The sequence below is a fragment of the Aulonocara sp. 'chitande type north' Nkhata Bay genome, linkage group LG11 (genome assembly GCF_057382095.1).
Source record: "Aulonocara sp. 'chitande type north' Nkhata Bay isolate Kocher_YH1m ecotype deep benthic linkage group LG11, A_spYH_male_GT1.1, whole genome shotgun sequence".
In the NCBI taxonomy this organism is placed as follows: Eukaryota; Metazoa; Chordata; class Actinopteri; order Cichliformes; family Cichlidae; genus Aulonocara; species Aulonocara sp. 'chitande type north' Nkhata Bay.
The window spans coordinates 37,489,161-37,513,669 of NC_141354.1; the positions used below are offsets into that span (position 1 = coordinate 37,489,161).

Sequence of the window (24,509 nt, forward strand, 5' to 3'; positions counted from 1 at the left end):
ACATTAAAACTTCTTCTTCCGATTGTGACTTTCCTGAAAATAAAACCAGACGAGCAAACAAGTTGAAAAGGCTGCAAATACTACTGCGATGAGTAATTATTAAGCTGAAAAACAAATCGATTGTAAAACTTTATTGCCATAGAAAAATAGACCAAAAAAAAGAAAAGGAAAGGAGCCTCACACGTGAGCGTGCTTTAATCGGGTGCCAGCTGTGACAGTTTGACACAGAGCGAATAAGCGAGCGGTCAAAGCACAACAGTCTCGTGCCGATTCACAAACCAGCTGGTGAGTCCGCACTGCTGCCATCAGAGCGGGAAACACAGATCCAAGCGTGTTCGTTTTTCCTTTTTGGAGACCCAGCCCTGCCGGCTGGTTGATGATTAAACCAGAGTCGGTGCGTGGCCCACTTCTCACTCGACCTTTCTCTCTTCCCGTTTTGAAAATAGAAACTTGTTTGAAAATACTGGTGTGATTTGAATAATGCGGGTCAAATTTCGATCGCTGTCAAAAAACAAGTTACAGCTTAGAAACATGGTACGTTTTCCATTTTCACTCAGACTCGTGCGCCTCGTCCTGTCACCCTGTCCTGAGTGAGAAGCACTTTTTTTTCATGGTATGTGCCGTGGACGGCCTTGACCTTCACTTCAGCCCAGCTCCTCTTTTGTTTTGCCCTGCTTACGGGGCATCTTCTTGCTGCTGCTGTCCTCCAGCTCTTTGCTCTTGTAGTAGTGAGGGGCCACTTCAAGCAGCCAGCTGCTCTCTATCTCGATCACCTGAGTGCAACAGAGGACAGAAGGCGAGTGGAGGTTAATCAGTGGACTGATACACAGCCATGCCTGTAGTTAAATATTGTTCTGAAACACTGACACATCCTCATTAACCACTCGTACTAAACTCAAAGAAGGGTGCAGCTGGCTCCTTTAGATGTGAAACAAGAGAAAGGCTCATGCTGTGAAAAACAACAGAAAGTGCTGCAAACATTTGAGTTAGACGCCTGTTGGGAATAAAACAGCCACGGAAAAGACGACTACATGCTCCTTCTGAGATTTTGTGTACAGTCATCTGGCTCTTAGCAAGTTCTAAAATTATTTAAACAGCCTGAAATGGACAACAGCATGGCACATTACACTGTGTTACTATTCATTTTACAAAACTTAGCATTTAAAATGCATTAGCAGTGTGAAAACGTACAACCCTACTGCAGCCAGGTGCCACTAATCAATTACACTTGATTAACCGATCATTATTTACCAGCTGGGAGTCGCTGATATGTAAAAGCTTATAACTGAAAAAGTAAAACTGTATGACATGGCGAGCAGGCCAACCTGTCTCATGAACTCCTTGGTGGTGAAGACCAGCTCATGGTAGATGAGCCAGCGGGGCTGCTCCTCAAACAGAGAGCTGTTGGGGTGCACGTAAACAGTCTGCTGGTGCTTCACAGTCTTGTAGCCTCCTTTGCTCAGTCTGGCCGTGTGATAGAAATATCCTGCAGTCACCGCCTGCAGAAGGGGAGGATAAGAAGCAGTGGAGGGCAGATGGGTTAATAAAGCAGGGATTCCTGGCTCTGCAGGGACGAACAACAAGAAAAATACACAAGCGCTGGGCACAAAAAAGAATGGCGTTAGAATATAACGCAACGAACAAAGTGTGATTAGAATAAAACATTTACTCTTTATTAGAAGATTAATTGCTTATTAGAAGAACTCATGTCTGAAAGGAGATACTGGGGAGCTGCAGCCCAAAACAAACTTCCCATAACTGAGCTCAAGACTGTGACACAAACAGCAGATAACGTCTGTGGAGGGAAGAGAAGAGTCTTCACAAATTTCCATGTTTGCTACCTGCACATTAAGAAGTTACTAACCACACACAACAACCAACCATAAAGACAAGAACTTTGCTGGTTTGATTAACAATCTGAGGCTCTTGGTTAACACCATTATCAGACTCCTTAATCCTGCTATGTCTGCTTTTCCTGCTGTATCTTCCAATGACTGTGGAAAAAGTTCAAATTCAAGTGTGGATCCTTTCAACCTGCCCAAGTGTCTCATCCAGTTATGTTATTTGGGTTTAATCCGATTTCCCCAACAGATCTCGTTGATATAGTTTGTCACATGTGCCCATCTTTCTGCAAACTCGATATTATCCTAAAGAGATTCTACCTGTCATCTTCCAATAGCTTCTCACGGTTATAAAACAATCACAGCCAACATCTTCCGTGTGCTTAAAAAAAACCCTGAGTTGCCGGGTTTCAGATAACCACAGGTCCATTCACAGCTGCTCATCAGCTCCTTCAGCGCGTTGAGGAAAACAAATAATAAATTCCAATCCGATTACCAAAGAAACAGCATTACTGAAAATTACCAGTGACAACAGTGAATTTTAGTCCTACTAGACGCTAACCCCACCTTTGAGACCACTGATGATGCAGATTACAGAGCTGAGCCGGCGTCACTGGCACGGCTCTCGTAATGGTTTTCATACTTATTTGAATTCACATGAACAACTGTATGTTCTCATTTACATCCCACGTATCTGGAGTCCCCACAGCTCAACCCTTGGACCAGTTCTGCTTTTTTAATACATGTCACCTACTTGTGAGCTTCAAAAGTATTTCTTACCTTTGCTGTGCTGATGACACTCAGACGTATTTTCTGTATTTAACCTCCTCTCTTACCTCTGAGGAAAACCTGAGGATCTAATGTTCTTTACCAAGTCACTACATCAGCACGCTCACCGCCAATATCAAATCTTCTGCTAAGAGCTTGGTATTACTTTTGACCAGCATTCGAAACGCTGATTTCTCAGAGCTACTGAGACCTGTTCCACACACTTGGTTCAGCCCATCCGCCCGGCTGAATCTGTGCTTGGATCTCCTGATCCTTTCTCCCACTGTGTGTAGCCACAGTTCATAGCTCCACACTTCCATACAAGCGTTACACATGAAGTACTGTGTAACAGTGTTAAATAAGAGTATTAATGATAACAACAATGATAATAAAGACTTTAATAATAACACCAACAACAACAACGATAAAGCAGAAGACGTGAGAAGCAGCTGCCACAGCACTGTGGCTGACTCAGCACATTGATGACTGGTTCCTCCAGTCTGTTGATCAGTACAGTACGAGTAATGCACTCCATTTACCTTTGGGCACAAGGCTGAAGAAGGTTAAACTAGGTTATTTTATGAGATACTCTTAAAAACAAGTTTTACAGTCTTATAGTCTTTCAAACTTAAACACATTAAATGATTTTTTTTTAAATAATAAAGCAGTGTTTTATGATCTGAATATTCAGGGGTTAGCTGCCCCATTTAACCTGAACTTTAACTTTTCTTTTATGTCACTTTGTGTTGTGTAATTTATCGACCTTTATATGTCTATTCTGCTTATTCAAGCTCTTCTGCTATAGGCTGTGTTTAATGTTTTGGCTGCTCTAGTGCAAGAATTTCCCTACTTTAAGGATAAACAAAGTACACCTTATCTCATCTCATATAGTTCAGCGTGACCAGAATTAGTCTAGTGCTGGTAGCACGGGGCACAGCAAATGAAATAAAAGAGTGAAAGAGCTCCAGGACTACGACATCAGCCATCCTGCCTGAAGGGAAGATTTTAGATGGGTTTAAATAAGAGTGAGGGGACTGTCTACCACTAACTCTAGTCTAAACCTTTTAACTTTCGCCGCTGTTATTTATAATACAATAGTGACCATGATTTATGTCAAACAAAAGGCCTGGGGGCCTGACTTGGTCTGGTAAAGACTCCAGAAAAACATGAACTGTTTTGTTGTACAGCTTTTCCTACTGATAAAGACCTCCCCCATGGCCATTCACAATACACCAAAATAAGGAAGTGATGGATTTCTGTATTTTACACATTTACTTCTTATAATTGAAGCCTAAAGAGTTGTGCTGACTGATATCTTTATCATGTAAAAAACACAAGACTGTTGAAATAGCACTTCTTTGTCTAGTATTAAGATATCGTATTGATGATTGGAGTTTCACTGGCCCGATCCACATAACATCAAAGCGGGCTGCATGTGGCTCATGTAAATGTTTTTGACTTCCTTGATTTAGAGGTTCTAGCACCTAAACTGCCTCAAGCCACTCAGGTCGGCTGACTCTGTTTGTTTGTTTGTTTCTGCTGAGCAGAGGTCAGGGCAGATACGCATTTCAGACCATGCTCTTATCATTGCTTGGATTGAAGTATAATGAGCGAATATGTGAATAGAAAGTTGCTATATGTAGTCTTATGTGGATTTTTTCTGTGATAAAAAACTTTTTTATGCAAGTTTATTGTTGTTATTATATTGTTATTGTACAATTACAACTTTGTAGACAGGTAGAGAAATCAGTTCTCGTTTAGCTGAGATGAAATCCTCTGATGTTACTGGATTGTGTGGAAAAACTCGACTGTTCTGCTTGAAACTAAAGGAAAAGAAGACAATCAGCACTGAGACTGAAACATCAGGGTCTGAGAAAGGATCCATGTGGGATTCACAAACAGAAACCATGGAGATCCTCTCCACAGTGAAACCTCCTTACAACACTCACACTTTCTGTAACGTAGGCCGGGTGGTGTCGGGCGCCTTCATGGGCGTGCTGATAGTTGCTGATACAGCAGACAGACAGCAGCTGTCACGTACAAGTCATGTAGCGTGTAACCTAACTGTCTCTCACTTCAAAACGGAATAATCATCAGATGACTGACTCGGCTTTTTATGTGTTGTGTAGAGGAGCTGAGAAGTTGATGCTTCCTGGATTTAAACGTTGGACACACACAATCCTCCTTACGCCAATTATCATTTAATATCATTAAGTAAGTTGTGCGTCGTCTTTTTTTCTATAAGCTGTAGGATGTTTGACTTGAGTGAAGGCAGCGTGCAAAGGGAAGAGGTGTGACTCAGCTAAGAAAATAAATGCCCTCTCCTTATCGCGAATACTTCAGGTGTTCACCGCACACACAGGTACAGGTATGTGAAGGAAACTCACACAGCTTCTGCCTGCTGATGATTTACAGGCTTCCTCTGACAGATCCTTGTACTCTTTTAGTTACAGAACCAGAATCCAGATTTCTTTAAAGCTTGTTATGTTGTTAATGTCTTGTCCTTGAGCAATATAGGAGCTGCTCTGAGCTGTACTGGAGCGTGAACGTGAAGCAAGTAAAATCACTGTTCACAGAAGAGGAAGACATTACAACAAAATCATCAATCTTGTGTCAGAGAAAAATGAAGCAATTTTTTGCCCTCGGGCCTTCAGATTATTTTAAATTTCCACCCTCCTGTGCATCACATTCACTGCACTGCATCACTGATGTTTACCTGTGAACATTCAAAGCAGAAGCAAATATGAAATGGTGTTGATTACTCCTCGAACAGGTCACTACCTACACTACGTTTCTGACATTGACTCCGTTTTATTCATCTTTCCGGTGGTTTTGTTACCCTGTTCTCTCCTCGCTCTCTCATTATGTCGTGAAACTCATCTTTACCTTGCATCGACTCCCCTGGATTGTTTGTACCATTCATTTGTTTCATTTCATCTTATTCGGTTTAATATTAATAGTTCTGATGTACCAATAAAAAAGTAGAGCATAGTGTCTTTTAAAACTACAGCTGCAGAAACAATTCCATTTAATTCTATGTATTTACTCAGGATACTTTATATTCTAAGGTAAAGACCTACAACGATACAGAGGACGAAAGACGATCTAGGTGAGGAGAACTATTTTAAATTTGATCTTGGATGTAACTGGGAGCCAGTGAATAGAACCAATATGGGATAATATAATCTCTCTGTCTAGTTCCTGTTAGTAACCTTGCTTTTAGAACAACCTGACAATAATGAATAATAATAGCACAGTGCAGAAGTAATAAATGCATGGACTAGTTTTTCACTCTGAAACAGGAAGTTTCTGTTTTTAGATGTTGCACAAATGCAACAAAGCAGTCTTACATGTTTGTTTAATATGTGTGTTGAAGGACATGTCCTGGTCAACAATGACTCCAAGGTTCCTCACAGCGTTACTGGAGGCCAAGGTAATGCCATCCAGAGTAAGAATCTGCTTAGATACCATAGACATGTTGATTAGATTTAATTTAAGCATTAATTAATGGTAGGACATTTTTCGACAGTCTTGTCAGAGTCTAGATGTGCTGATGGTCAAGAGGAAGAAATTATTTAAGTTAACTCAGAAACATCAATTGGAGAAATCTGAATACAGCGGAACCCCGACTTACGAAATTAATTCGTTCACAAGTCCAAAACTTTCGTAAGTCGAAGCACCCGTTGCGCGTTTTGAGTGAGGCGATGCTGAACGATAGGCTATAGGCTAATTGCTAACTAGAACAACAATACGTCGTTCAAGTGGAACAGCGAAGCGCAAGTATGGAAGCCAAGGGGTTGTCACATGATTCAGAAGGCATTGTAGGCTCAGCCAATCAGAGCCAGCGGATTTCGTTACTCGGGCATTTTGCTGTAACACGGGCAGAAATAATTAAAAATTATAATACAAATGAAGTTTTAAGAGATATAGTAAAATATTTCTATGCCATATATCAGAACAAGTTCCAGAGGGTGATGAAAGCGGTGGCTGGGCTGATTTATATGCTTCTGCATGGATGTTAAAAAACACAGAGCTCCGATATGCCCGATGAGGACAGAAAACCCTAAAAACAGCAACATCTGTTCACTAGGTAAATTAGCTGAAATTATTTCAAGGCCTATCTCCAATCATACGTGCACTACACAGTCTCTAAGTCATGTGGCATGTCATTAGTTGTTTTGATTTTACTGACAAATTGGCAGATCAAAAATGGCAAATGTCGCGCTAGTTCCCAGTTTTCAAGATTGTTGCCACTCCACTAGCAAATACTTTGCTTCCATTGAGTCATCAAACACTTCACAAAATCAGTCTTACTCCCTCTGGTTTAGATCCAACACTCTTTAGAAGTAAGCCAGTTTTCTCTTAGAGGGATGTTAGTTTTTACCCTCTGGCACAAGTGTTTTTTAGTCAGTTTTGAGAGTAAATGAGTACATACAAAAGTATCGACACACAAAAATGACAGGTCATTTCTATCTTCTTGTGCAGCTGTATAGTGTACTAATACTGCACGACTGCCACAACCATTTGGGAACCACTGATTTAAGGACAAAACTTTTTAGTGAATGTGCTTCCTGATGGCAAGAAACTTGCAGCTGTGAAACGTGGTCGGTTCCAAGTCTGATTTAGAAAATGTTCTCATTCTTAATTATATCCTGGTTGAAATATCTGACTGTTTAAAGGCCACGGTGCTAAAAACAGTTAAACCCGGCAGTGCCATTTCAGACTGTAAACAACATTAATAATCTTATCAGCACAGCAACTCGCTGAGTCACAATGTGCCAGAGGAACCATCCCATCTCTTGAATAACCAGTTTCAGCTTTTGCTTTCAGGATGTGTCAGGATGTAAGTATGTAAAGAAAACACATCCACAAATAAAGACCAATTCTCTATCAAATGGTTGAGTCAGGGCATACCAAACCAGCCCTCGTAGTTTTTACCTTAGGATTGTTTTTATATGGACAACTCTCATTAATAACAATTAATAATTTAACTAACAATCTAACATTTATGTTTGTTGCTGCCGCTTTAAAGATGAATATAGTTACTTAGTTTGTGAAGTCCAGTCTTGAAGGCTTGATTTTTACATGTCAGTGTTCTGAAACCGGAAGACGATAACTGGGTGAGAGGGTGGAGAGTTAAAAGCAACCTTGCTTTGTAAGGAGAATCCATAATGTGCTTAAGTACACAGCACAGATACAGATGCCAGCTAATTAGTGCTTAATCTAATAAAATAGAGTGCTACATATTAAACAAATAGGCCAGAGTGCTTTCTTCCATTTGCGCAACATCTCTAAAGTTAGAAATATCCTGTCTCAGAGTGACGCTGCAAAACTAGTTCATGCATTTATTACTTCCAGGCTGGAAGTCCTAAAAACTTCTGAAAAGCCTTCAGCTGATCCAAAATGCTGCAGCAAGAGTCCTGACAGGGACTAGAAAGAGAGAGCAGATTTCTCCTGTACTGGCTTCCCTTCATTGGCTCCCTGTTAAATACAAGGTCTTAATCAGGCCCCATCTTATCTTAATGACCTTATAGTACTATCCTCAAAAGTTGATTCTGTTCATCTGGACGTAGTGTTGTAAGATTGTAAGATGGCGAAAGATGCACCCTCAGGCTCTAATCGAAGAGGGGGCCTGAGGGTGCATCTGTCATCATCTTACAATCTTACAATGCTGTGATTGCAGCCATTCCTTAACTCTCTGTGAATGGTATTCTTGGCCATTGATCAATGAACTTTGATCAGTGGTTGTTGATCAATGGTAATGAGAATTTGTATATTAATGATCAAGGAACTGACCTCCCAGCCCATTGTTCCCTCAGTGGGCTGGTTTCAGTCATTATGCAAATGTACTGTTTATAAGATTGAAACCTGCAGTCAGCTGAGACTGAAGAAGTCAGCTGATGAGTCACGACACGTTTCTCCCACAAAATGCTACGACCAGATGAACAGAATCAACTTTTTGGGATTTACTTACCTGGATGATTGAGCATGCATCAACACCTTGTAGTACCATATCACCCTATTAGAGCACTTCGCTCTCGCTCTGCAGGCCTACTTGTTGTTCCTAGAGTATTTAAAAGTAGAATGGGAGGCAGAGCCTTCAGTTTTCAGGCCCCTCTTCTGTGGAACCAGCTTCCAGTTTGGATTCAGGAGACAGACACTATCTCTACTTTCAAGATTAGGCTTCAAACTTTCCTTTTTCTCGTTCTGTACAAGCTATAAATATCACTGGTATTATTTTCCCAGAGCGTGGCAGATAAGACAAGTCTTTGTTTGCAAAGTTATGCTCAATCTCAATCTGTGTTTCCATCTCAAAAAGGCCTCACTCAGCAATGCTGCAGCTGTCAGATGAAGCTAAAGCCCAGAGTGGGACTAGCTGTAGTTCCTTATTAATATGAAGTGACTGATAATAAGACTCCATATTGTTGCCTGGGAACAGCTAACGCTGTACTGTAGTTCATCAGTGTCACTAACCTTGCGAACGGGCACGCTGTCTCCTTGACAGCTGACCACCTCGACTTCAATGCGATCCATCAGACCCTCCAGCTGGTCCCTGACATCCCGGGCTCTTCGCATGGAGCGGAACTGGATGAAGTTCTCATAGCACCACTGTGTGGAATAACCACTCTCCACCCACTGTGGGAGGAAGATATCACAGCTGCAGTTAGCACACAATAATCAAACTGTGCGCTGAGCCAGTGCTGAGTGTGTTTCTTAAATCAGCCTCTAAAATGATGCCCTGATACTTGTGTCTTTATCAGTGATTTTACCTGAATTTAGATTGCCAACTTCAACACAGCATCAAATGTGTTTCTAAACGTCAAACATATCTCCAGCCCTGATGTTACCCGGCTGAGTTTATACCTGGTTGTAGACGTTCAGCAGCACCAGGTGGTCTCCTCCGGGCACCACAAAGTTCATTCTGGCGTTGTCGGCGTGCACCACCTTGTCTTTGGGACGGTAGAAGATAGAGTTGTTTACAGACAGCATGGCCGCGATCGTCAACACTTCCTCCGAACATTTGTACCTGGAGAAAAAAAACAAATGTTCCCGAAATGAAATTCTGTGCGAGTCTTGAATTCATGCACATTTTTCAGGTTTTAAAGGAACTGTTTCACTCAACCTGCTTGCATCCTTTATACCCACACATTAGACAGACTGCATTTCTTCCTCCACAGCAGACCCGCTTTCACAGGCCGCACATAATGTTTTTGTTTGATGTAAACACAGAAGTCCATAAGTTGAGTTTAATCCAATTTTAATCTCTACAGTCATGTTTTAACCTTGTGAATCACACTTTTGTTTTGTCATCAGTCTTGTTCCGCGGTGGAAAAGTGTCCTCAAACCCATATTTACCTTCATACTACTGAATGTTACAAGAAGGTCATGTAGAATCACTCATTCATCTTATTATAGCCTTCCTTCAGTTACTGCCACTGATCTCTAACTGGGATTTGTCACATTTTTCCCCTCAACATCATATGCTGTTTACTCTGAGACCACCCGAGTGTTAAGATGAGATGTTGCCCACCCTCTGAGACACCACCAGTCCTACACAGTCTTCATTTGTACTTCTGCTAATTAAAATCCTATGTATTCTTTTTTTAATTCTCTCTCTTTGTCTTTGATGAAACTGCTTTCCATTCTCTTAGTGAACAAAACTTGAACTAGCTGATCAAGTTTCCAACACTCTAATAAGTGTAAGTGTTTAATTCAGCAACGTTCTGCTGTCAAAGTGATGAACAATCATGTTTCTAACTGGTAAACATGGCTGATTCGCTGAACAATGACGTGTTGAGTTGACTGAATCCAGTCTTTCAGTCTGTTTCTCTGTCATGTGGAGGTTCAGCCACATGCTGCTCCAAACCAACTGCCCGTAAGTGTATGAGCGTTATAAATCCTTCAGACCGGACTCAGGCAGACTTACTGACCACACTTTGTTAAAGTGCAACAGCTTTTTTGTTTATGGAAAGGGGGAAAGTCCGCACAGCTACAGATACGACTTCCATGTGATTTTTGTTTTTGCAGGAGTAATAAACAAACAAAAAAAGTCTTTCATTTATGCATGACAGATTTAAAAGTTTCATAAAAGTGCATCAAAATTAATAATTTCTATTGTTAATATAAATGCTAATAATAATGGGAAATGATAGCAACAGGTCAGACAAGAAATCGAGACAAAATGCATAAAAACGCTTAAAATAGAAAGTGAATACACAGCAGTGTAAATCGCTGTAGATGCTGAATGGAAGTTCTATTTCTGTTAGATAAAGATGATGGCATCCTGTGTCAGCTTAGCTACAGGCAGGATGTTTTTCCCAAGCAGTCATCAGTGGAAAAACTAGCAACGAAAGCACACTAGCTGTTTTTTTGTTTGAGTTTCTCAGTAGGTGGACACCAGCAGCCTCTAGTCCAGGGGTGGGAAACTTCAGGCCTCTGGAGAACTTCAAGACATGTTGAGGTCATTCAGCCATTTAAAGCAGCTGTGTTGGATCAAGGACATCTAAAACCTGCAGGACACTGGCCCTCGAGGCATGGAGTTCCCCCACCCCTGCTCTAGTCCATCTTCATCTTCTACTGGGGGGCGATCGTGGCTCAAGAGTTGGGAGTTCGCCTTGTAATCGGAAGGTTGCCGGTTCGAGCCCCGGCTTGGACAGTCTCGGTCGTTGTGTCCTTGGGCAAGACACTTCACCCGTTGCCTACTGGTGGTGGTCAGAGGGCCCGGTGGCGCCAGTGTCCGGCAGCCTCGCCTCTGTCAGTGCGCCCCAGGGTGTAGCTGCCATCACCAGTGTGTGAATGGGTGGATGACAGGTTGTGTAAAGCGCTTTGGGGTCCTTAGGGACTAGAAAAGCGCTATACAAATACAAGCCATTTACCATTTACTGCATATGTTCATAAAACGAGATGTCCGAGATACAAAGACAGCGAGGGCGTTAAAGACACAATCTGCACACACAGATGTGTCGTGATGCTCTCTTTCCTTACGGTTACGGTTTTGATGTAGTGACCGAGCATCACTGACGTGTTCTGGTTGGTAAAAACCGCAGCGACTTGTGTTAAACCATATTTCTAACCTTTATTTCTAGCCTTCGTCTCGTCAAAGACACCCTTCAGCTCACCCAACTGAGACTCCACGTGCAGCTAAAATCAGCACAGATGTGAGGATGGAGGGACAGACTGGAATTATGCTAATATGTGCACACAAGCTTACCTGTTCTACAACTTCGCCATACAAATCTTTCAACAAACCATGCAAGCTTCCTGTACATAAAGTGTGGGAATCAGATTTCCTGATAATTAATAGTTTAACGCTTTCATGGTGCAATGTGACTGAATAAATAAACAGCTAATTTGGCAGGTAGTACAGACTCAAGCAGGTGACTATGATGCAATCAAACTGGAGACTCACTGCTCTGAGGCCAGGATCATCTTACTCAGCATGGGATCCACAGGTAACTCAGCCATTCTGCGACCCAGCTGAGCCGCCCCAAAAAGAGACCGAGAGAAAGAAAGAGTTAAATACCAATAAACACTTCATTTAATTAAAAAAACAAACAAACCCAATGACCTACAAAACTGGCTAATGACACCTTTACACACGCTCTTAAAAACATCCTCCTGTCCCTGATAATTACTCATTAACATGATCAGATTGGTAATAAAAGCTCCAAGTTAAAATGCATCAGCACTTTCGATCAAGGAAGTGAGTGACTCTTCAGTGCTGGAAGCCATTTTACAGCCTTACGAGCATCAGGTGTGCAAAGTACGTGATGCAAATATGCAGCCGAGCGTGGCAGAGATGGTCACAGATTATTCCTGTAAAAATAAAAGGTGGTGTATCTCTCTCCCGCAGCTTAAGTTACAGTAAGAATGTAAAATATGTCCAACTCTGCAGCGCCTGTTGCAGATTCAAATATAGGATGAGATAGTTCACCAGCTCTTTGTTGTACATACCCAGGGATCTGTGCGATCTGATTTTGGTGGAGTTTTTTGGCGACCCTCCCTTAGCTTTGTTTTTGGCCTCTATTAACTCTGTCGGACGGTGCATATTCACATCACGATACTGTGAAGGTTAATGTCTATAAGCAACCTGTGATTGCAGAAATTCTATAAATATATATGACTATATTAAAAATATAGAGAGCGTCTCCAGGTTTGCACCTTTGTGAGCTCTCCCATGTGGTTGAGGGCTCCCAGGGCGTAGAGCTGCTCCAGAGCCAAGACTAGAGTCTCATGAGGAGGTGGGTCCATGAAGTCGAAGTGAATGAGGTCATTAATACCTGCAAGGAAAAAAGATTAGCTCACTACACAACAGCAGCCACCTGGTGTTTTAAAATCACAGGATCCCCATTTCTTCCCCTACCTAGACTCTTTAGCAGCAGGACTACATTTCCCAAGTTGGTCCTCTGAATCTCAGGCACAGTTGTTTCCTCCATCTCATGTTTATAGGCCCAGGCTGTGTAAAGCCTGAAACATTTCCCAGCAGCCACTCTACCTGCTCGGCCTGCTCTCTGATTGGCTGAAGCCTGAGAGTTAAACACACAGAAAAAAAACAGACAGATAAATCACCTGCACTAATACACCACCACACCTGAGCTACAATACATGTCTGTGAAGCCAGTGGAGGATATCTCTGAGGTCTCTTTAACATAGTATTTTTATGTTTGACCTGGGTCAAAGTGATTTACAGTCCCACAAGTCCACAAGCTTATCAGGAGATTTACTTATTTATTTTTTTCTTTGGAAAGCTGGAGAGGTTTGTTCTTCTGAGGATCTCTGGCTGACTCGAGTGTGCCAATCAGGCCCTCCTCCACCTTTGATTATATTTCAAAGACAATTTCACCACGGGCTGCTTTCAGCAGCCAAAACAGTGCGAGTCAGATCAAATCAAATATATTCAGTAAGATGTTTTCACAAAACAGGTTTGCACCAGCTGCCTTGTTAGGAGACAAAACTCCAAAATCAATCCACCTTAAAACAACGAATGAGTCAAAAGCAATCACAGACGAGAAATCCAACGAACTGAACCGAACTTTCGATGTCTCAGCTGCAGCTACAATAAAGTTCAGCAAATGTTTGACCTTCCAGGTGATTTCACACCTGTAGTTCAGTTAATTTGGTTCGCCTCAAACAGCGGCATGACTAAAGGATGGTTGAAGGTCGCCTGATCCACCCCCAACTATAAGCTTCTTTTTTTTTTTTAAAAAGGGACATTTTGAAGCCTGCTCTTAAAAGCAGAGGGTGTCTGTCTCCTGAACCTGAACTGGGAGTCGGTTGCACAGGAGAGGGACCTGGAAGCTGAAGGCTCTGCCTCCCATTTTAATTTGAGAAACTCTAAGAACACAAGTAGACCTGCAGTCTGAGAGCAAAGTGCTCTATTAGGATAAAATGGTACTATGAAGTTATGATGTTGGCTAATCATTCAGCACTTTGAGCACAAGGAGAAGGAATTCAATTTAACAGTGAGCCAATAAAGAGAAGCTAATAAACGAGACATCATTTCTCTTCAATTCAGCTTCTAGGACTTGGTCTTTAAACAATATAATATGTATAAACAATATATTTATATTCCAAATATTAGTTTTTTATGTAACAGTTTATCTCACATTAGAGTGATATGTAAGTAAAAGCTCCACCCACGCAGCTCACACCGGGTAGCATTTACTTTTGTATTTTGTATATATGCATTCAACTTTTCTTTGTTCTATTAATAAACACTTAAAGAACTTTATCAAAATTCATTCAAAACTTTTTGAGCTCTCATATTTAAAGACACAAAGACTCCATTCAGTACCTCCATGGTGGTGAAGACTGGTCTAACCCCACAGACCAGCCTGTACCAATCCCAAGGATGCACCCGTCATTGTTTAGAACAGCAATAAAAGGAAATGGCTTAAATTTATCGTCACTTCACTTTGATTTCCTGCTAGTTAAACATTAAGGAAAAGCAGTTACCCGTGAGCAAGGTGTAACAATGAGTGACTCCATGCCTGTGCGGGCGTTGTAGCTCTTCTGTTTGCAGAAGCCAGGGTCAATGACGTAGATGATGCCATCTATGGTCAATGAAGTCTCTGCTATATTGGTGGCCACCACCACCTTGGATTGATAAGAAAAGAAACACCGAGAGATAAAGTTAGAAAACATTGCACCAACAAAGATTAAATCCAGATGATAAATGAGAGGTTAAAAAAAAAAAAGACATCAAAAACATGATTTACAACTGCAGGAAGCTCATATTTATTTACCAGGATTTCTAACAGAGAAGCTGTAAAATCAAAGGATACGACGGGTTGACTCAGTGGAATTTAATGTACCAATATGGTAAATGGTAAATGGCCTGTATTTGTATAGCGCTTTTCTAGTCCCTAAGGACCCCAAAGCGCTTTACACAACCTGTCATCCACCCATTCACACACACATTCACACACTATATATAACACTTAACCTTGTTTACACGCAGCACTAAATGCTTTAGCTCACCTTGATTACGGGACGCAAATCTCCTGAACAGCTGGAATTGTTTTAGGTCTTAATAGCTGCCGTTTTTTAACCTAAGATCATCTGTGGTTGAAACTTTTGTCTTAAGATTGGGCAGTCAAACAAATTTGAATGTGAATTAGGATTCATGTTTCTAGTGATTATAATTGGAGTCAAGACTGAAAGAACGACCTGGGCCAGCGAGAGCCTAAAAGTTTGAAGGTTTCGTAGGTGAACCTGTGGAAAGATTTAACTGAAGCTCCCTTTGTCCCAACATCACTCAGAGCCTCACATCCAGTTCACGTTCAGCAGTGCATGACAGCTAGCGTTTGGTTTCACCCTGTGATTACAGCGCAGATCCGTTCACCTCCATCTGCACCATCAGACATCTGCAGTGGAGGCAGACCAGCAGGGACCACAGCTGTGGTTGTGAGATGGACTTGTGAGAAGCAACTGTTTCTCCCAGAGAATCCAACTCCCAACTAAGGCACGCTAGCTAATAAATTATGTCAAGTATTCAACACCGTATTGGCATAATGCTAATGATACTTTGCAATGCTCCAGCAGCTCTCATCAAAACAAAGCAAAAAACAGGCCTGTTAGCCTGTTGTGATTGTTATGAGCTGGTGCAAACTGTGAATATTCCAGTCTAGGAAAATGATCCGAGGCTGATCCAGCTGGCAGAGTAAACAGACCAGGACACTTGTGCAAACAGATTTTAAATCAAGACTCTGGTATCCTGGTTAAATAAGGGTTTAACAAAAACCCGTCATGGTCGACTGCTGGCCTATTTTGTGTCAGCCAAAATGAAATATTAGTCCTTCACTGACCTGTTAGTTGTAGGGCAGCTGTATTAAGAAACAATAAAAGCTTCTCAGAAATAAGACACTGTCTCACCTTACGCGCTCCAGGCGGAGTAGGATTAAAGATCTTTGCCTGCATGTCAGACGGCAGGTTGGCGTAGATGGGGAGGACGAGCAGCTCTGCTATCTTAGAACCAAGCCGCCTGCATCTCTCCTGCAGCAGCTCGCAACACGCTTCGATCTCCTCCTGCAAGACACGCGTTCAGCGAGGCTCAACAATCAGCCGACACACACAAGGACACTGTACCCGTGTTTCTAACATATCTGTTCTGATCCCTCTCCTTCCCTTTGCATCCGTACATGTCAGGACAGTTTTCTAAACTTGTAGAATTTACAAGATCAACTTTCTCAGAGTGAACGTGGGATTTTACCTGTTTTCTAACAAAAACAGTCAAATCTTAAGAATAAATATAGAAATATATGAATGAACGCATGCATGGATGATCAAGCTCACTCTGATCCTTCTTTGGTTTTAGATCAGGTCTGTTTCAGGTTCACTGTGGCCTTTTTCTGACGTTCATTGTGTTTTATCAGTGCTGCAGGAGCCACATGGGAAAATCAAGTTTCCACAGAAAGTGATGTGTTCACTGTGACAAAGAGTTTATGGAGAAAGAATCGTCCTGAGCAACAGCGACTCTGTCGTTTCACCTTTTTCCTCATTCCACGAAAAAAGAAACGAAAAAGGATTCAGGTAAGTGAAGGCAATTTCATCAGTTTCATTAAAATCAGCTGATTTTCTTATTCACTTAAGCCATATTTAATAAAGACTTTACTTTCACATTATGAACCTGCGATCCTCTGTGTCAGGATTTTGATAAAGTGGTATGTCCAAACTATTCTACAGAACACGTGAAGATCAATGTTGTTTCACAGCCATCAGTTAGAATGTGATTATATTATAAAAACATCTGCACACAAAGGAAAGCATGGAGAGAACATGATGTTAAACTAGGTGTAACTCTTTGAGAGAGATTTCAGTCTGATGTTTGCTGCAGAGCATCACAGTCGTGTCTGAAGCTCTGGATCTCTTGGGAATATGATATGAAGCGCACCTGTCCAGTGAGGAAGACCAGAATGTCTCCGGTAGGCTGAGTGACGTGGATCTGCAACACCGACACCACACACGCTTCCAGGTAGTCTGCCTCTGGAGCCTTGATAAGACAACACACAGACACACACACATCAACACCACAGTTTGGTTTATAGGCTCTAAATTGTAACGTTTACTGTGGCGAGGATTCAAATATAATCTTACTTTCGTGTAGAAAATATCGACGGGGAACCTCCTGCCAGGGATCCTGAAAACAGGCGCGTCATCGAAGAAGCAGGAGAAGCGCTCGGTGTCCAGAGTGGCGCTCGCCACCAGCACCTTCAGGTCCGATCTGAATCTTGCGATGTCTTTAATCAGACCGAACAGGATGTCGGTGTGGAGCGTTCGCTCGTGGGCTTCGTCTATGATGATCACACTGTGGGGGGAGACAGACAGAGATCGTGGGGGGAGCAAAACGATCGACACGAACGGGTTCGGTGATAAATGTCAAACTACAGAGAAGCCAGCAGAGGATTTATAAAACTAAATAAAGTGTCTGATTAAACCAGATTAGACCACCTGCACTTTGCTGTGTGCAGAGAGAAAATGTCACCTTCCTTTTCAAACTGACCGGACGCTCATGTGACGACAGCTTTGGCTAAGGTTGAGCAATTTTCTAATAAGCTCAAGGGTGACAGATCCAGTGAGCAGCAGAACCAATGACATGCTGAAGGAATGAAGTGATCACTGCAGTTTCCTCTGTTCACAAGATCCACCACTCTGCTGCTGCATTCACATTATGAAAATGTCAGTGTTGGTTTGAACGGTTGCTATTTTGAGACGCTACAGCCTAGCAGCTCACAGGCGCATGACCAAATGATCTTGATGGAGAGGTAGGCCAAATTTAAATCAGATGAGGTTTCCAAACCCCCCACAGAAGAAAAAGGTAGTGGCCAAGAAACAGAGAAGGTCAGTACTGGTAAAGTTACCTACTTTTAAGACTGTGTACCTGCCTAAACCAAGATAATCTTTAACAAGCGTGCACGCCTGGTTGTGTCTGCAGGCTGAAAGTCAACTGCCCTGTCTTCCTAGTAAAGCCTACATAACTCCACAAATCCTCTGCAGCATTACTTTGCTCCCAGAATGTAGATTTAATAGAGAAAATGGTTTATGAGAATCGTTTACCCTGCTTCCATAAACTACTTAAACACGTAAAGAGCAGCCAGTACAGAAGTACACTCTCCCATGTCAGCACTGTTACTTTTAGGTGCTTTCTGCTCTTCATGAAAAGCAACATAAAAACCCAGCAGAGGGCACAGACGCATTAATGGCACCTGTAGCTGGCCAGGTCCGGTTCGGTGAGGAACTCTCGGAGCAGCATGCCGTCTGTCATGTATTTGAGCACGGTTCTCTCTGATGTGCAGTCCTCAAAACGAATGCTGTAACCCACCTGGATGACAGTAAAACACTCAATTTCAGTCTGCTTGAAGGTGCAGTAACACATCAAGTGTTGGTGTAGTCATGTACTAAGCTCACCTCATTACCAAGCTTCACACCCATTTCCTCTGCTACTCTGGCTGCCACTGACATGGCTGCCACTCTGCGAGGCTGCGTACATCCAATCTTCATGCCTCCTTTGGTGTAGCCCTGATGGAAAGTGTTTAAGGATTACTTTGACAGCACTTTCAGGATGCTCAGGATTTTCCTTACTCTGGAAAGTAAATATTTCACACTGGAACAGCAGTCTATAGTTCAACATCCTAGGATACATGGACAATGTGGTGGACTTTGTTTTTTACTCCAAGAGGTAGAGGCCAATATTTCGGTTGGGTACCCCAGTCGCTGTTCTCTAACACGTTTAATACGTGAATATATGAAGCTACATTTAAATTCTACACTCACGTCTTCCAGGAGGTACTGAGGGATCTGGGTGGTTTTCCCCGAGCCCGTCTCTCCTTCGATGACGAGGATCTGGTGCTCGTGGATGGCGGCCAGCAGGTCGTCTCTGTAGGGAAAGATGGGAAGGCTGCGTCGGACTTCCTGCATTGACTGTTTTTTCAGCTCAGCCTGCGACAGAGCCGGAGCATCCTGATCCTCAACGTGACACGGTCAGAAGAAAAGGCAGTTTGAGTTTTTACAGTGAAGCAGAAGAATCACAATCTCTTCACTGTAACAAGTACAAGGAAAATAAGTGCAGTCCCTGCGGTGTCACCAAAGAAAAGCTTAAATATAATTACAAAAGATTAATTTAAAAACAATCATTCAGTAATAAATGAAACCTTGTTGCACAGATAACACTAATGCACAGTGTACTCGTCGGGTTGAATCGGAGGCGAATTTGTGTCAGCGATGTTTACAGAAGGTTTGGAAGGACACAGTCGACTGGTTCTTTTATTTACACTCATATAAAAAGGCACGCAGGTGGAAGATATTTTCATTTTTCCACCAACTCAAACATGTTTCCTTGTAATACAGCCTTTCATCACTCCAAAGATCACACTACAACACAGGCTGCATTGCACCCTGGGAACACACATGTGGCTGAAACTGTCCGTGAAAACATGAGCAAATACATTAAATTGTTACTAAATGCAAAACATTTGTATGAACTGGCTTCTGTGTTTGATCACTTAATTATTATTTTTGCACGTAGTCTCTTCTTATTTCCCTAAATTTCTTTACTTCTCGTTCTGTTTACACGCCTCTCTAAGGATTTCTGTGTCATCATGCAAATGACACCCAAAATAACCCTGGTTGTTCAGCTCTTTTCTGAACGCAGGCATTCATTATTCTGAGACCTGCATTGATTATCTGACAGGTGAAAGGCTGATCCCACTGCACTCTCTGAAGTCAACCTGATCGTTTGTGCGCTGAAGCAGAAAGGCAAAAAGAAACGTGGAAATGAAAACGGAAACGAATAAATTCTGATCCGTTTAAGGTGCATAATTATGTTTTGACTTTGCAGATTTGGTTCTTCGTAGTTATTTCCTCAGATTCACTGACAAGTTCAAAAAAAATGACTTAAAAGTTGATCAGATCTCAACATCCGCTGATGTCAGAGGTCATGTAACACTACAGTCCAAAATACTTCACCGTGCTCATCAGGCAAAGGATCAAATACTGAGGCTGCTTTTTTAGATCATCAGTTCTGCCATCTAGTGGTGAAACAAGAGGCCCGGAGGCTTGTGTCATTTATGGGATATAATACATGAAAAACTGGGGCTTAGCCAGTGGACTCTCCCCTCTGCTGTTATTACTGTAACTGGAAATCACCTGCTTCTCTGCATTTAGGAATTTCCTTCGTGTGGAAAATTTTAAAAATCACTCTCAAGTAAAAATGAACATTTTTGTTAGACCGAGCTGGGAAATGTTTCTTTGGTTCTACACTTCTATGCTTACATTAAGAGTTTTTTTAAAATAGAAAATGTACATATTTTTAAAGAAATGTAATTATGTGGTAATTTTCTATACTTTTCCAAGCTGAACATTGGGAATAAGGCAAGAAGAACGAACATTCATGTTAAAAAGTGCAGATCAGGACAAATCTAAAAATATGTCCATCTGTCTAAGAGGTAAAAACCGAATGCAACACGTAATCTTAACAAATAGGTGGTCACCATTTTTTCTGCTGATACTTTTTTTTCCATTCATGTCTTTTTCTTTGTTTTTAAATGCAGCTGAGAAAGAGCTGGTATTTCAGATATGATATCTAAACGGGTAATAATTAGTATCTTTGCATTTTCCATCAAGCACAGCACTCGGTGAAATTACACAAACTATTGCTGCTGGGCAGGAGGCTGTGTAACGCCTGCACGCCGGCTATGACGGTGAAAATAAGCAGATATTTCCTTTTAATCAGTACTGCACACGGAGCTGCAGACTAGATCAAAATTAAATGAGACCCACAACGATAAAAAAGAATAAGGAATCTGATGAGCGTCACCTTTTCAGACCGAGTTCCCTTCATGGTAATGGCGGTGGTGACAAAGTCGATCATCTCGTCCTCCTCCAGGATCAGCTGGTACTTCTCCTGCTCCTGCTTCATTCCTTGCTCTCGCTCCTTCTTGGCCCCAAAGCTGAGGGAGGCCGTCTTCAGCCTCTCCTCCTCCCAGCGACCCTGCTCTCCTCCCAGCTCCATGGGGGTTTCCTCCAGCTCCAGGTCCCTCTGTGGCACCTCCTGTAAGTGTGGAGAGACGGTAAAGATATGGACAACTGCAGTCAGACGAGTTTCTACATGTGACATTCCTCGTTCCCACCTTTCTTCTATTCTCTTCCGGCATGTAGTATCTGTTCTTTCTCTCCTCCTGCTCCTTGGCACCGGCCTTTTTGTAATCTTTAGCTAGATCCCGAATGGTGCGTTTGTATTCCAGCTCCTTCCTCTCCCTCTCTGTCAGCTCCTCAGTGGAGAAGAGGTACTCGTCATCCACGATCTCTGCCTCCAGGTCCTCCAGCTTCTCCGACTCTCTCTTCTTCAGATATTCCCATCGAGAGCGCTTCCTCAACTCCGGCAACTTTAAAGAGGAAGAGGAAACCTTATCACACAGCTGAGCAACTGAGGTCCATTTCAGGAATCAATGAGCGCACAAATTGTCCCGTACCACCCACCATATTCTTCTGATCATCTTCAGCCATCTTCAGCCTCTTCTGAGCTTCCTCATAAGCCTGTGGAGAACAAAACAACAGGATAAATATTTGCCTGCGTGAGACACGAGGTCACCTGTGAAAGACCGTAAAAGAGCTGCGTGCCCACCTTCTTGTCCGTCCTCTCGGCTATGTTGCGCGTCTTCTCCTTGTCTTTCTCCCTCACTCGCAGGGCAAACGCATCCCTCTCCTCGATGTCTTGCAGTCGCTCTCTCTCTTCCTTCTCCCACTCTTCCTCTTCCTCCTCTTCTCTCTTTACTGTCTTGTGGTCGTCTTGAATTGACTTATCCCTGATGTTAGAGAACAGGATACATAGTTTTACACTGGTGTCTATCTCTCCTCCACAACTAAGAATAAATATGCATGTAAATTATCGTAATAAAAAAAACCCCAACAAAAAACAAAAAAGCACCAAGATCTTAAAAAAGCAGAAAATAAGCAGATTACCTTTTAGGTGCTTCCTCCTCGCTGGACGACTCGCTGCCTTTCTTCTGTCTGATGTGCTTCCTCTTGTTCCCGCGTTCCTTGTCTTTGCTTTTCTTTTTTCCTTTCTGTTTCTCCCTCGCAGCATCTTCATCGGCATCGTCGCTGTCCTCCAGTAACGTGTACGTCCGGTTCTTCCTCTCCATTTCGATCGCTTGCCGTTCCACCGCTCGGGACGGTTTCTCAACGACCTGTTTATGAGGAACCTGCAACAGTAAAACAACATTAGAGGGTTTTTTAAACCACCAGAGCTAAAAGAAAATGAGTTTTGGTGAACGTCACAGGGAACTCGGGTAGAATTTCATGAATGAACCTTTTCAAAGAGTTCCTTTGCGAAGGCGGCCACACTCTGGTCGATGTCAATCGTGCCCGTCTGCTCGAGGCGAGCCACAAAGTCTTCGGGACTCGATGCTTTCCGAGCAGTGCCGATCATGAACTGAGACACGTATCTGTCACTCAGCCCGAGGATGTCGTGGAGACGGTCGCTCACCCACTGCTCCAGATTGGCCATGGTGTCTTCTGAAAGAGCAAAGTCACAGAACAAAAACAGGGTTATCCAAAGTCCCGGTGCGACAGACACATGCGCAGGTACCTGGTTACCATTATCTTCATACAAGGCCTGAAAAATAAAGGTTTAGAAGGCTGTGATGTTTTCAAAAAGTTTTCCTAAGAATGAACTGATTCCCAAAGAAAATAATCCCACAGCAGCTTCATGAAAGACTGCAGAACGAGCTTAAAATAATTAACAAATAAAGGATCTTACATATTTTTCCTTACTTTCTCTTATATAATTAGCGTTCCAGTGGGTGATCATTTTAAACATTGCCAAAGTTTTAGATAATGAGGTCAACATATGTATAAGTAATGCCTGGGAGCCAAAACCCCTTTTTCAGCTCCTCTAGATGTATGATGTCCCACACAGAGGATATCCTTAATATGGTTATCAGCACAGCATCCGCCAAGTTGCTGTTTGCATGAAGCGGCCAATCAAAAGAATGCTGTTGTAAAGAAAGGCTGAATCAAAATAGAGCCAGCGTGGCTCTTTTCAGACACAGGGTGGATGGAGGGCTGCACCAAGGCCCAGCTTAGGATAAATAAGGATCATTTTAAACACTATTCTTTAAAGATGACCTAGACTGGCTTTGCATGATTCACTGTTCAAATGATCTAAAACACTGTAGATACTGTTCTGCACATGTGGACCACACCTGGCCATATGATGAGTAAACAAATTAGTTTGTTTGTTTGTTTGTTTTAAAAAGGCTAACAGATTTTTACATTTGACCAGACTTGTTTTAACAGACTCCAGGACGGGATTTAAATTAAGTCACAGATCACTGCAACTTAAAAAAATATAAACAAAATTTGAAATGATTTATCCAGAATTTTCAAATATGGACAGGATCACCCTTAGAAAGGGAAAACTTTACTAAACTGTAGAGCTGCAGTGAATCCCTTTGTGAAAACACAAAAACAGGCAGCAATGCTATGACTGTTGGAGCATCTACAGCAGAACAAAAGTAAAAGCAACTTTATCCAGACTTTTAAAATCTGGGTTTAAGAGGGAGACTTTAGAAACCAGGACGTGAAGGAGCTCATAATGGAGATGCTACACCTCCACACTGAAAGGAGCCAGCCAACATGTCAGCTTCAACTTGGAGGATGCTCCAGGACAGTAAATGTGCAAAAAGAGATGATTTCCCTGCTGCCTTTCCCACATTCAGACCAGGTCCAGTTACAAACCTTCAGCATTAACCTTTGACAATCTAGATTTGATAACCTCTGTGAAAGCTAAAGAGTCAGAGCAGTGAGTGGTTGTTTTTTTTTTTGCAAAACTACTAAATAAAAATGTTTCCTCACATTTAGGTTTCGTTAAACAAGCTCAAGTTTCCAATAACTTCGCCTTTAACTGCAGATCTGGATTCAGCGTCGTTTCAAACCGCAGTGTTTTGCACCAATACTGTCAGTTTTCATATTACAGCGTAGTTATCCATCCACTACTACACCTGCATTATACAAAGTGTGAGCGTTAGAGGAGACACAACACAACCGTCTCTGAAGTCCACTCACCGCTTCTCAAACGCTCTTGTTGTGACAGAAACAGCAGGTTGAGTTAGCCGACTGCTAACTCCAGCTACAGATGAGGCGTTAGCTTGAGTTGCAGCGCACAAGTCTCCGGTTCGGACACTTAGCGGACACGAGCATCCTGCCGTAGACACGAAAAACTGTGCATTTGTCCTAAAAGTACATCACACACACTCATACACTGTAAACTGTTTTGCTGTTTTAGCTTAACGCACGCTGAACTTCCAAACGGAAATACGTCAGGCTAAACTAGGGAAGAAGAGCGGGCTGCATCAGAGGCGCCAGCACTCACTGCCCCCGTGTGGCCATGTAAAGAACTGC

At 42.3% G+C, this 24,509-nt stretch overlaps 1 protein-coding gene across 2 annotated transcripts; it reads right to left on the minus strand.

The window, feature by feature from the left end:
- Positions 1-116: 116 nt before the first annotated feature.
- Positions 117-24,427, minus strand: dhx16 (DEAH (Asp-Glu-Ala-His) box polypeptide 16). 2 transcript variants are annotated; one of them, XM_086312479.1, is made up of 21 exons: positions 24,174-24,427; positions 22,417-22,622; positions 22,068-22,309; positions 21,730-21,910; positions 21,585-21,641; positions 21,236-21,490; positions 20,923-21,156; positions 18,882-19,067; positions 18,516-18,626; positions 18,314-18,429; positions 17,205-17,415; positions 17,002-17,100; positions 15,984-16,136; positions 14,565-14,705; positions 12,973-13,135; positions 12,771-12,889; positions 12,019-12,086; positions 9,474-9,636; positions 9,084-9,245; positions 1,326-1,499; positions 117-773 (listed from the first exon to the last, which is right to left on the minus strand). In XM_086312479.1, the coding sequence occupies exons 2-21, from the start codon at positions 22,612-22,614 to the stop codon at positions 645-647; spliced, it is 3,162 nt and encodes a 1,053-aa protein (XP_086168605.1). In that variant the 5' UTR covers positions 22,615-22,622; positions 24,174-24,427; the 3' UTR covers positions 117-644. The 2 variants fall into 2 exon arrangements, with proteins under 2 accessions (XP_086168605.1, XP_086168604.1); XM_086312478.1 differs by having other exon boundaries at positions 18,882-19,073.
- Between the last annotated feature and the right edge of the window lie 82 nt (positions 24,428-24,509).